The sequence below is a fragment of the Esox lucius genome, chromosome 12 (genome assembly GCF_011004845.1).
Source record: "Esox lucius isolate fEsoLuc1 chromosome 12, fEsoLuc1.pri, whole genome shotgun sequence".
In the NCBI taxonomy this organism is placed as follows: domain Eukaryota; kingdom Metazoa; phylum Chordata; class Actinopteri; order Esociformes; family Esocidae; genus Esox; species Esox lucius.
This window is the reverse complement of record NC_047580.1, coordinates 9,211,521-9,224,912: the sequence shown is the minus strand read 5'-3', so window position 1 is coordinate 9,224,912 and position 13,392 is coordinate 9,211,521. Positions and strand designations below refer to the sequence as shown.

The 13,392-nt window shown below is 47.1% G+C and overlaps 1 protein-coding gene across 15 annotated transcripts in view; it reads left to right on the top strand.

Annotated features, from left to right (window-relative positions):
- The window catches only part of LOC105028999 (membrane-associated guanylate kinase, WW and PDZ domain-containing protein 1), a 122,295-nt gene that overhangs the window by 48,436 nt on the left and 60,467 nt on the right, over positions 1 to 13,392 (top strand). For all 15 annotated transcript variants that reach the window (XM_013132408.3, XM_034295885.1, XM_020051757.2 and 12 more), the window contains exon 2: positions 4,090 to 4,206. In XM_013132408.3, coding sequence (XP_012987862.2) covers positions 4,090 to 4,206 — 117 coding nt within the window. The remainder of the gene's footprint in view (positions 1 to 4,089; positions 4,207 to 13,392) is intronic.

Genomic DNA, 13,392 nt, shown 5'->3' with positions numbered 1-13,392 from the left:
TCTACTTATGATGTGGAACACTACTGTCTGAAGTACTTACAGGAAGGGAAAAGATGAGAACAGAATTATTTAGAATTGTTAAATTCACTGTCAGACCTGTTTGGCCCTGGTTGTCTCTGTTGGGCCTGGTTTATCTCAGGTGTAATTAATTACGCAGCCAGTCCTGCGTTTGCCAGCAGCAGTCGAGCGTTCCCAGGCTAGTCCCCTTTATGCTGACTCATACTGAAGTTCTAATTCTGTCTATGTCTGTCGGTCCACCTGTCTGTTGACGTGTGGTCCCAAATATAACTCGCTTTGTTCTGAAAATGATTGGTCTCTTTGATCCTTTCTTTAATTAGACACAGCAGCATCAGTGAGATACTCTTTTCATATTCCTTGAAATGTAACCTTCATGGTGTCCATATATCAAATGTACACCCTCAGTGTTTCAGGTTTGACTACAAATTAGTCCTAAAATTCATTGAATTTCTGATCCATGAGTAAAATGCTGACTATTAAAGTCATAATAGTCATAAAAGCCATTTGTCTCTGAGATGAACATTCAATGACATTCCATTTGAGATGATAATTTGTATGTATTTTTTTCTTGTCATCAAGCCATTGTACAGAATGGCAGAAGAATGTTCAATTACAAAAAACAATGTTCCTCGTCAATGACCACGGTTGGCCAGTTGGGGGCAGCAGTACATGATTACCACACAGAGCGTGTCTCATTCGCTGGCTGGCTGGGCCCTGGGTTGCCGTGGTAACAGCAGACTTGGCGGTGGCGGCTGGAGACACAGAGGGCAGTGTGGAGCTAGAAGACAAGAGCAGAATCCCAATCAGCAGCTGAACACTGTCTTACACACACACATACACAATATGAGATGGGATCTATAAGAATCGAACAGAGGCTTTACGAGAAGACTAACACGCTTTCCTGAATCTGTTCTCACGTTTAATTTCCCCTAGCATGATTGACATGTGATGAATTACAGCGTGGACAGCTGTTGCCTAGAACAGGGCTGCCAGTTGCTCTTTTCAATCCTTTTTTGCAGGTAGTACTGACATATATGTCCTATTTCCTCTTCCTGACGGAATATTGAGACCTGCTGGTTTAAAGTGTATTTCTTTACCTTTGCTCATTTTACCTTAATGCTTGTGTGTGTGTGTGTGTGTGTCAGCCCACATCTTACTAGATGGTAGAAGCCACAGTGCCGTGCGGTCTGCCCCTCCCCCGCCCCTTAAGTAAGACAGTGGATGCATAATTCCATGGCAGTGTTATGTAATGTCGACCGAAGACATGGAATAGCATGTGCATAATCCAGTCTGATTTGGGTTAAATCCACCGCTGTGTGAGAGAGTGTCTGTGGAGGAATCACGCCCCCACGCCTCGCTCCTGCCCCCCACGCCTCGCTCCTACCCCCCACGCCTCTCTCTCTCTCTCTCACTCTCTCACCTCTGCTGGCCCTGTTCGGATGGTTCGGATTTACTGACCTCCCTTCGCACCGTCGGGCTGGCAGGGAAAACCTCCGTCCTCACGAGGGATCTCTCGGATTTCACTCAGATCTCCTGGAGGCCCTATGGGAGTGGTTGTGCTGTTGTGAGGACGAGTGTTTCACTTTTTAAACCTCACACCGGCTTTAAAATGACCCAGTTTATCGCACGGCGCCACGCTGCTTTTCAGTCGTTCTCATTCCGGGATGAAATATTTCAAGGCTTTTGGGTGTATTTCCTTTCCGTTGGCTGTTGCACCCTGGCACAACCTTTCAATGCGTATGACCACTTTGTCTCCATATTAAAAACATATTGCATCACTGTGAAAACAGACTGTGTGTGTGTGGAGATGACTCTGTGACCTTTGTGTGTTCCTATCTGGGGCAGAGTGTACTTGGAGAGATGTGCCACTCGATAAGAGTTGAGCTCATTGTCCGGGACAATCAGAGAGTATCTGGATATCTCCTGTTTGTGTTTGTATATGATGGTGTGGTGTTCAATTTAGACATGAGAATGCTAGCAGTGGTTATACTTGTCTCCCACTTGGGCATATTTAACTGCATCTTTGTAGAGAAACTGCTATTCAAGAACAAAGGCAATACACACACACACACACATGCGCACACACACACTGTTTGTAATAGTCCCTGCATCACATGGCTGTAAATCCATGGAAATTGAAAATATTTCCTGACTTATTCATCAATGCTTGACACCTGGACCACACCCTCCCCAACCAAAGTACGGTTATAATGGTGGTCTACACCCAGAGGAAAAGAGAAGGAAAATTAGGAAATGAATCCAGTCATTGAATGTAGAGTACTTGCATGACACAAATAAGACTTTTTTGATTTCACGTTGTATCCATTGAATACAATTGATTAACCCATTACCATGTATCACAGGAGTCAACAGAGTGTGTGTGTGTGTGTGTTCCTTGTAGTTCTATGTTTCTACAGTCCGAGTGCAGGCTGTTTGCCTAGGGACCATAACGATGGTTGTCAGCACTGGCTGGTTGCTAGGTAACAATTACCTGACTGTGCTTGGCTTGCACAGAATTACACAGAGGGCTGTGTGTGTGCCTGTGTAGGGGAACGGAAAAATACAGCAGAGAAGGCTAAGCTGCTGGCCAGCATTTCCACATCTGAATTAAAAGAACCCTCATATTCCTACCATGACAACTTGCAGCGGTCATATTTCTACAAGTGTAACCCTGTTCTTCCAGAGAACAGAGCAGTATGTACTGTGGCATGGAAAGGGTCACCTAATTTGACCATGTTCCCAATGATCCAGTGTTTTGTGAGGACTGTTTTGATTGGTGTCAGTGGTTGTGTTAGGGTATTGGCTGAACTGTGATGAACAGGCAGGTCAGGGTGGACGTGGAAAGAGGCACGTGGGTGTGGCCTGTGGTTAAGCTGTATGTGCGTGTGAGTGCATGGGAAGCTACAGGACTGTGTGACAGATGTCTATGTGCCTGGCTGGCTGTACCTCAGGGCCAATGAGGATTTTGTTTGCGAAAAATATTGTTTCCAACTAATCAGGCGGTAAGATTATAAGCAATTAGTTGATTGTTTATAATCGGAATGGTGATGTTGGGTAACATATTTACTGACTTTCAGTATCTTCAAATGGCTTTTCGCGTTTTTGTAAATATTTGTTGGAAATATAATAATTTATATTAAAAGAATATCTGTATTTTTACATTTAAACAGTAGATTTAAAAAAATGTTATACATATTGCGTAGTGTCATTTCAAAATAGAGCCAATATCTAACAGCTTCCATTACGGTCAAAGTTTGGTGTGGTGCGATGCTGGCCAAAGCCCCCAAGATGGCTGGCCAGACATGGATGATGTATTTGTAGATCATTAAACGGCCCTAAACGAGACCCTGGTGTGAGGGAGAGCTCTGGCCATCTGGCCCTATTGTGGCTCCTCTCCTTCTGGGAGGCTAAGGGCTTCATTCAAACACAGCAGAGAGGAAAAGCGTCAGGAACTATGATTGGACATACGCTGAGTGAACCTGCTAGCTTCTAGCCAATCAAGGAACTGTTGTTCTCAATTACCTTAGACCACCTCTCTTGTCGTCTCCTGCCCTGTGCCTGTTTGCGCCACTCTCTTCTATTCCTTTCTTTCTCTCTCACTGTTTGTTTTTCACCCTCTCCCTTTCTGTGTTTCTTTCTCAGGCTCTTTCTTCCTCTACTTACACTATCTCTCTCCCTCACTATTTCTCACTATCTTTCTCTTTTCTTACTGCCACCTATTCAGTCAGTCCTCTTCTGTGGGTAAAATCTCACAGTGGTTTTAGTCAGCTCTGCGGCAGCTGAAATTGACGCACTGAGGTTTGGGACTCTGACACTTGGAACGCTGGTCTGTTATACCTCACGCAGAACCACTGAAACCCCTAAACCCCCTACAGCAGCCAATCAACCAGCTCTCATTTGGTGCCACAGTGATGACCTCACTGTAATGAATACACTGCCACTACTTAAACGACGTGTGTGGCCGGACAACATAGCCAGGGTGTTGGCTAAAGCACAAGACCAGGCTTGTCAAGTGTTCAGACACAGTGTTTTATGAAAAGAGGCCTAACCATTGTCGTTTCTCCCGCGCAGGAAACAAGCTGAACAGGGACCTGAAGCACTACCTGAGCCTGAGGTTTCAGAAGTCCTCTCCTGACCATGAGCTCCAGCAGACCATCAGGGCAAACCTCTACCGACACGCCGTGCCGTGTGAGTACGCCTTCATCAGCCTCCTAAAGCTCACCGTCCTCCTTTCCAACATCTGCGCTGTTCGTCGTCCTCCTCCTTGCCTTTCATCAACACGTTACCTCTTCCTCCTCAGAATGTTCTTCTATGTTCTCTCTCTCTCTTTCTTCTGTCATTGTCATAAATGCAGTCCATCTTCTACAATTTATTTCAAATCACTCGATTTCTCAGAGGAATGTCATTACGCTTTGTTGGTTTATTAATAGTACAGAGCAACTGAACACACCACTCGTATCCGCCCTGTCTCTCTTCCTATCTCTGTCTCCCTCTACATATCTCCTCCACCTATACGCACATAAAGGACGTCCAGATTTGATATAATAAAGTGTATTTATTGTTGTTTTTAAGTTCACGGAGCCACATGTCCTCCCAGCTGTTCCGCAGAGATACAGTGCAGTCTGTGTGAAACGGTTGGCCAAAGACCCCGTGGCATGCCAGAGAGGTCAACTGGGTTCTATGAGGTCAGCTTCCTGGCTGTTTGGCGCTGTCTGCTCTGCCATTATACACTGCCACAGTAGAACCGATCACACACCAGCTGTGATATACTGGAATAGCGGCATTCTATGTACGAGCTGGTCTGGCTGTGTGTAGCCGGTCCACTGGTCCGTGCTTCATAGGTCCCAACGCTTTTCGTTGATCACCCTGTATCTGAGGACCTGGCAGGGGGTCACGAATACGCCTTGTGCATTTGGGCGTGTGTGTGTGTTCTCCATCTGTTTTTGTGGTCTCTCAGGAAACCCTGTTTTCCTGATCACGTGTCAGCGCGCAGAGATTGTGATTCCATCGTCGGACAGAGGGACGGCATTTTCGAGCACCTCTGTATGCATGTCTGCCTTGGCCCTGCTGTGTTTGTGTGTGTGTTGGTGTGTGTGTGTGTGTGTGTGTGTGTGTTTGTGTGTGTGTGTGTGTGTATATGTGTTTGTGTGTGTGTGTGTATATGTGTTTGTGTGTGTGTGTGTGTGTGTGTGTGTGTGTGTGTGTGTGTGTGTGTATGTGTATGAATGTTTGTGTGTGTGTGTGTGTGTATGTGTTTGTGCGTGTATGTGTGTGTGTGTGTGTGCGCGCAGCTGAATTTATGTTATCTAAAAACATTGGTTTCCCCTCTTATATCGTTTCCATTTTTCTCTTTTTCCCATTCAATCCCTGTCTGTCTCTCCATCTCTGTATCTCTCTCTCTCTGCCTGGGTCATGTGACTGGTAAATCCTCAGAGAGCTGCTCTCCCAGTGGCCTGACTGGGATTATGATGTTGGGATGTATTGAAAATAGATTTTCTGCCTGATCATGTGATGAACATGTTGGGCTTGTAGTGAAGGTTCCAACAGGGTAAAGACCCAGGGCTCCACGGACAGAAAGAATATTGTGGTTTCACACACATACTGTCCTCCTTACTCAGGCAATGAGAAGAGGAAGGACAGTTAAAATAAAGGGGAGACCAGCACATAGTCAGACATTTGCCCCGGGATATAGTCATGTGATTCATGAATAGAGATCACCCTGTGTTTAATCATTGATAGGGAATAGTCTGTCTCATTTGGTTGAATCCAAAATGAAAATGGTCTGAAAATAAAACGTTCCTTCTTATTTAGACTTTAGACTATTTAGAAGAATAGTATGTTATACTGTAACAATACTAATGTCTTTGAAATGTCCCAGTATTTGGTTATCAAGACGTCTGTACACATTACAGTATAAAGAACCAAGATGGATGCCAAAACAAGCACAGTGAGTTTGGAATGTGGAAAATGAACAGACAAATGCCTGGGTTTTTCAGCAATCTGATGATTCTTGGAATCGGGGAAGGAATAAGCGCTGAATCCTCAAACTAATTTTAACCCTAGTTATTTCTGTCTGTCCATTCAGCTTGTCCTCTAAGACTCCCTCTTCATCTTTCTTCCAGTTCGACGGCGCTGGTTTCAATTCCGTTCCAGTGGTTCCATGGCATGACAAGTCAAATATTCAACTGCCAAAGCGGTGTACTAAAGCCGACTCCTTAGTCCTCTCCTTCCCTTTGTCTCCCTCCTACACCTCCCCCTCTCCCGGCACGTGTTCTTGTCCCCCTGCCCCCCTGCCCCCCTGCCTCCCCCTTCTGCCCGGACTCCAACAGGTGCCTGTTCCCCCGCCAGCGGCTCAAGTGTTGTTTTGTGTTTCTAGGAAGGGGACACTCGCTGTGCGAACTCCCCAACTCTTCCTGGACCCCCCCCCCCCCCCCCCCCCCCCCCGCGCGTCTCCTTCACCCTTCACCTCCCGGCCCTCCCTCTACAGATGGCCATTGTTACCATGTGCCGCAAATGTCACAATTGACCGAGAAGTCACTCTCCCTCTCCCCGTCTTGGGATTCGCTTCCCTCTCACGTCTGCAGCTGCTGTTCGGCTCTGCTCCGACGGGAGGGTTATCTCAGAATTATCCCAGCGCTGGCTGGAGCTACCCTGAACACCGACCAGCCAACTGGCCCTCCCCCTACCTGATCTTTCTCTCTTTTTTCTCTCTCTCTCTCTTTATCTCTCTCCTCTCTTTCAATTCAAATCCTCCACTGTGTCCCTGTGGTTTGACAGTGGCTCCTGCCTCTTTCTCTCTCTCTCTCTCTCTCTCTCTCTCTCCGTCGCACGCTCCTGCAGTCGCCGTTCCCTGCCACCACGCTTCCCAGCTCACACACTCTCTCTCTCTCTCTCTCTCTCCCTCCCTCTTGCTCTCACCCTCACTCTCTCGTTTTCTCGCTTTTCCACTCCACCGCCGAGCTCGGGAAAATCATTGTCGGAGACAAATTTCACTGTTTGCCGCTCACACAAAGAAGGGATTACGTCTCTATTCACTGGCTCCTGCTCTCCACATCCAGGCAAGTGGCAGCTCTCCCTATTTCTCTCCTCCGCCTCCTCTCCTTCATTCTTGCCATCCATTCGGTGAAGCCCGCGGTGAATGCGCGGGGAGTGCAGGGTGGAAGACGCATGCAGGAATGTGATTGTGGCTGACGCCGTGTATATAGGCTAAGGGTAATCGGGGGAGGTGGGGTCGGTGGTTGGGGGGGGGGGTGAAGGGAGGGAGGGGGAGGCACAGTGGGCCGGGGGGGCGTTCAACCCCAGGGGGACAGATGGCCGGTAGGGATGGAGGCCCCCCCCCCCCCCCCCACCACCACCTCTCCGTTCGTTTTTTCCCTCTTTTTTTGGGTTCACCCCTGAGGCTTTGTGTATGGACCCCTAGTACACAGACCTCCTTTTCAAGGAGCCGGGGGGGGGGGGGGGGGTGCGTGAAGGAGGGTCAGGGTTGCTGTGGAGGCAGAGCAGGTTTTTGAGATGGGTGGGTGGGAGGATGGATGGGTGGGTCGGGTTTGGGGTGGGGGGGGGCACGTCGTCAGCCCAGAATGCACGGAGGTCAGGTCCGGATGCTGCGTGCGCGAACAAAAGGGCTTTTCTGAGGGGGAACGGCAGGGGGAAGCGTGGCACTCGCCATTGTGTGTGTGTGTGTCGCTGCATTGCAGGGTGCTGCCGGAGAGCCTCATGCTAATGACGGCCATTCAGCCTTGTAACGGATGGCTGGGCCCCCAGCTTCTGCTACCCTGCTTTTCATAGTCGCTCGCTTAATATTTACCTCATGTAGCAACAGACTAGCGCCTGTGCTAACAAACGCGCTGCTCACTGCGAGACGAAGTAGCTGCGACTGAGTGATAACCTCGAAGCCATTGGCTTTAAGGAAACTGTGCGAATGCTATACTTTTGTATATTAATGACCCGGTGAAAGGTGTTTTTGTGTGTGTGGTTATTGGTGTGTACACCAGTTGTGTGTGTGTGTGTGTCATGCCTGTGTAGGCACGCATACAACATGTTTACCGTGTGCCTCTATAATTCATCCTATGTACTTTGAAACCTCATTCAACCCCAATTATGTGAACACACACACTACACACACTACACACACTACGCACACTACTCACAATAGCACTGATGTCGCTGACAGGCCAAACGTACTAAACAAGCTCGTTGTGGTTTTAGTGCCAGCGGGGTTGGCAGCCCGACAGTAGGAGTGGGTGGTAGAGGGCACGAGGGTTGGCATCTTTTGTTTTTACTATACTACTTTTTTCTTTATACCTTTATGCGCGGCTCCTCCCAAACAACCTCAGATAGGAAGAATATCCTTACTCTGGTGTCTTCTGGGTCATACCACTGTAGTGGTCCAGATTGTTTTGACTCAAAACAAAACCACTAAAACCTCTTGAAGCCATCTAGAAGGGCTTGGCTGGGCTTGGCTGGTTTCATTGGTTTTGTTTGGAGACACCTGTGTTTACCTACTGCAAAGATCTGTTTGAAGTCTGCCATCATTAGTGAACCATTCATTATTTTACACCATACATCACCATATTTCCGGTTTATAACAGTTTTAAAGAATCATTCAGATTTGCTATTGTCTTCATGACTTCCTGGTTTATTAGTGGCTAAGAGGTGGACTAGTTCGGTTCACCACAACCCTGCACTCGTCTCAGGCCTATTTACAAGCCCCAACTGTGTGCGTGTGTGTGTACTATTATGTTCTACTCTCTGCTCTAAAAAAAAAAAGCATCGCATCATGACAGTTTTCCAAGAAATCTAGAGCTTTGGTCTAAACAGTGGGCAGTGTGGTGGTTACATTCATGTTTTTTTGAGGCGGAGTGGCAATATTCATGACGATTCTTTGTTTCATTCCGATTTGCTTAAGATATTTGGACTCCCTTGAATGTGACTGTGTGATACTGTTGGACTGGTATGAAAACTGCGTTGTGAGTGTGCACGTGCGTGTGCACGTGCGTGTCCAGCCGTGTTTGTCTCTGTGCATGCATGTTGGTCTTATTGAGTTAGGTCAGCTACCTCCCGGCGAAGCGTGCGATAGGCTACATCCTGATTGATGGAAGACAGGAAGTGGTCATCTATAATTCCTCGCTAAACAATCAGAGGATCACAGGGTGAGAGATGATTCATCCTGAGCAGCTAAAAATAGCAGCCGCTCTTTCCTTCCCCCTGCTTTGGGACGTCTTGCGTTTTGTCGTCTTTGTCAGGCTGCCATTCTTCTGTTCCTCTCACCTTCACTACTATGGAATCACATTGCTCTGGGTGTCATTATGTGTTTATCCATGGACTCTAGGGGTATGTAGATAGTTTTTTTTTTTCCTTTGTGTTTTAGATACATTAACATGTTGACGGTACCCTTCCCATCCGCATGACCACTGCCTCGCTCTTGTGGTCGTGACAAATATCTTGACAAAAGACCGCTTTATGAATACTGACTAAGGTGTCTTCTCTAAACTGCTTATATGGTCAATTGTTTGGGCTCTAAAGGAGATCACTTCTCATAATCATGTTTTAACCGTTTTGTTACTGATTCTGAAGCTAAATCAGTTGCTTGTTTCTTCAGTGGTATTTTTGGTGTGGTCTTCTGTGGCGATGAGGGGATTTGAAGGTAAACAGAGGCAGGGCAGAATTCCTGTCCCCTGAGGGCTGGTCACACAGGTCTGATATGGTTAGCTGGCTGTATCCCTGCAAGTGTGGGCCTGTCCTTCCCAGCTTCTCTCCCAGGTTCTCTCCGGGTCTGCACCTCTAAACCCTAATCCTGCTCTGGTCCTGTCCTGGGGTTTTACCGAAATAGCAGCAGTGTGTCGTCAGTGATTATGTTCAAGTGTATTTTGGTGTTACTTTCGCTTGATCCATGTTTCGCTATGACAATGAGCATCCTGGAGAGCAGGATGAACAAACCATTCATCATCAAGACAGTTCCCGAAACGTGCGGGGTCTTAACACGTTTTCAGTTAGCCCGGCTTGAGTGGGTCTGCCAGAGACGTGGCCCAGTGAGAAACAGGTGCCGACCAGCTTAAATGGAAAGCAGAAAGTCTTAGCCTTTTGGACCTAACATAGTGGGCAAGTAGAAATATGGCCTATGTATCCCAGTATCTAGCACCGGTTTAATAGACCTTCCACTCCATAGCTGTGACACCTTTAACTCAACCTCACGCTCTCACATTCATCCAGCCATGTCTCCAACACTTTTACCATTCAGCCCATGGCAGCTGCCCTGCCCCCGACTCTTAACCTAACCCCCGACCCCTAACCTACCCCCAACCTCACACCAGTCATTACAATATCCCTTACCTCCTGTCCAGGCCAGGCACTTGCTTTTGAAGTGTTGATTGCCTCTCTGTCACAAGATCTGCATGTGGCTGATGAGTCTGCCTTGTTTTGTTGGGAGGGAGCATTTGTCACTCGACGTGATGTGCGCGCATGCGTTTGGGTGCATGCGTGTGTGTGAGTGTGGTGTACGGTGTAAAAGAATGAAAGATAAGAGACAGAGGGAAAGAGGGGAATAGAGATGTTTGAATGCTTGGTTTTTGAGGAAAAGGGAGGGATTAGTAGAGAGAGAGAGAGAGAGAGAGAGTATCTGAGTGGCTGTGGGCGGGTCGCTGTGAGTCTGCAGCCATTGGCCTCAGACAGGAGCCTGTGTGTGAACAGCTCACATTGGCTTAGCCTCTGAGCTGGGCTGGACCGTTCATTTGCTCTGCCTGTGGAGCTTTGAAGAGAAAAAAGGCAGCTGCCTATAGCCGCCTGCCTGAGTGCGCCTGCATGAGCTAGCCAGGGAGCTAGCTAGCACTGTGCTCACAGGCAAATGACTGTATGATCCATGGATTGTTTTGGGTGTAAAGACACAGATTTCTGCCCGTTTGGATGTATGCAGCTGGGAATATTCCGCTTGAAACAAAGAGAGGGAGGGTGGCTGCAACATCACTGAGGTAAATCTGTGACATTTACCTTTCCTCCTGCGTGCAGTGATGCCTTAGCTTCCGGGATTAGGTGGTGGGGGTGGGGGATGATGGATGGATGGAGCGAGCGAGGGTGACGGAAAGAGGGAGAGAGAGAATTGGATTTAATTGAGAGTGAGGGAGAGAATATCTTTGTGCATGTTTTAAATTAAATTGTGAATCAGTGGTTGTGCAGTGCTGTGGCATTATTTGAGAGCAGTGTGTTGTGCCCTGTGTGTAATGGGCAGATTGTCTTTCTGTCTGTTTTCTCTGTGTGTGTGTGATAACAGATCACCTCATCGGTGTGAGTGTGTTTGGCTGTACGCTGGGACAGTGTTTGGATAGCAGAGTGGTTGATTCAAACGCTGATCTGTTGACACACTTGCCTATTGTTGAAGGACGTTATCCCTTATGGCTGCCCAGAGGCTCATGGAAATACTGCTATAATGCCTCTCTTTCTCTGCCCCCCCCCTCCCCCCATCGGTTTCTGTCTCTCTCACTCCATCTCTGTCTGTGCCTGTTTAACCCCCTTCCCTCGGTCTGTCCCCCAGCTTACTCTTTGAATGGAAGGTTTAAAGCTAATGCCCCCCCCCACCCCCCCACTTCCATCTTACACGCCAACATACCTTTTAGTATGGACAGGAGAAATCAAACACCATTCAAAACATTTTCCTTTGCGAGGTTCCCGGATGATTAAGCTTAAGATAGTATTTTTCAACCCCCCCCCATTTTGAAAAGAGTGAGGGGGAACAGCGGAAGAGTAGCGGCTGGGCTGTGTTGTGGCGCGGAGCCGAGAGAATGGCCTGTTGTGTGGAGCGGCAGCTGTTTTGTATGGCTCTTTTTCGCTCTCTTCTCTGCTGCCTTCTATTGAAGGTGCCTCCATCTAGCCTGCATCCAGACCAGCACAGTCGGGGGTCTGCGCCTCCCCTCCAAATAAAACAGCCCCCTCGATAAACATAGTGGCCTCATCCTCAAGCTGCCAACAGAGAACAGAATTTTACTAGATAGCTAGAGAGAAATTATTCTAGGTGTTATGGCGTCATCGCAGCTGATAAGATCGAAACACAGCCCTTCTGAGGGACACTGGCGTTTGTTTGTCGATTAGCCTTTTTCAACAATCGTGTTTGTAGCATGGCGCTTCTTTTTCTCTCCTGAAATGTATTTTAAGCAGGTTTTAACCTTACAGTGACAGCACCACCACAATGGCCCTATCTGGTCTCTGGCTGAGCCTCCCCGTTGCCTTCTATAGGATCCGTTTGTGTGATTGTTTGTGGTTGCCTGCTATTTGCCCCATCATTCATCTGTATGCCACCGCTACATTGACTACCTCTTGGTTCTCCTTTGTAAAATCATTGTAGCCCAGCCATCATTTTAATGGGTAACGGAAGTGCTGACAGAACGCTGGCTTGGAATTGAGGGCACAATAGTCTTACGAGGCCATGCCTCTAAAACCCGTCACGCCTCATTGCAATCACGGAAACGTTTGTATTTCACACATATTTTGAATGGCCTCGTAAGACTTATTCTATCGCAAAACTTTCTGTTGGATGTTACATTTCCAGAAACCTACACCCCTCTAATTAACTTGAGGTGTGGTAAGTGTTGTATTCACCAGTTCTTCCTACGTCCGGTTAATATTTAAGTCAAAGACTGACAGGAACGACGGACTGCTTTAGAACACACATCACTCATCCTTACAGGTCCTGTGACGTCCTCTAAAACTAGTGTGAAGTGCAGTCACACTATTGACCACTGACCTTGCCAAAGATTATGTTTGTCCTTGACTGAAGTGTATTGTTTACAACAAACACAGCACATGGTGTTGCAATTAAGACAATCAAGTGACCACCTTTTGGAACTTGTCCAAGGCGTTTGATTGGGTGGACATCTTTCAAGATGTCACGTATTTACACAGGCAAACTTTTGTTCTCAACACATTTGCTTATTGTTAGTTTTCCAGGCCTAGTGTAGCATGGTTATGACAATGATTCCACCAAAAATCACAGAAAGTTGAGAAAAGCCAACAATTAAATAAATGTAATTTCCAAACAAAACCATCTTTCTTATTATCATTATGCTCTATGTTTTGGATTGGATTGTTTTTTTTTAATTGTTTTTTTTACCAGTGTATTTAGAGAACTGCATTAATTCTGGCAGACAATCCGAGTCTAAGTCGCTTCAGATAAGTGTGTCTGCTAAATGATTAAAATGTCTCGAAGTAGGCTTTTCAATCAGTCATACTTCACGTATTTTACAACCGGCTCACAAGGCTTGTTTTCTTCTGATACTTATGAGTCTTAGATCAAAGTGTTTTGAGGTGTCTTTGACTGTTCTACAGTCTCATAAAGATAAGGCAGTGGTTGCCTGGTTACTCACACTCCTCTCTCAGGACCAAACG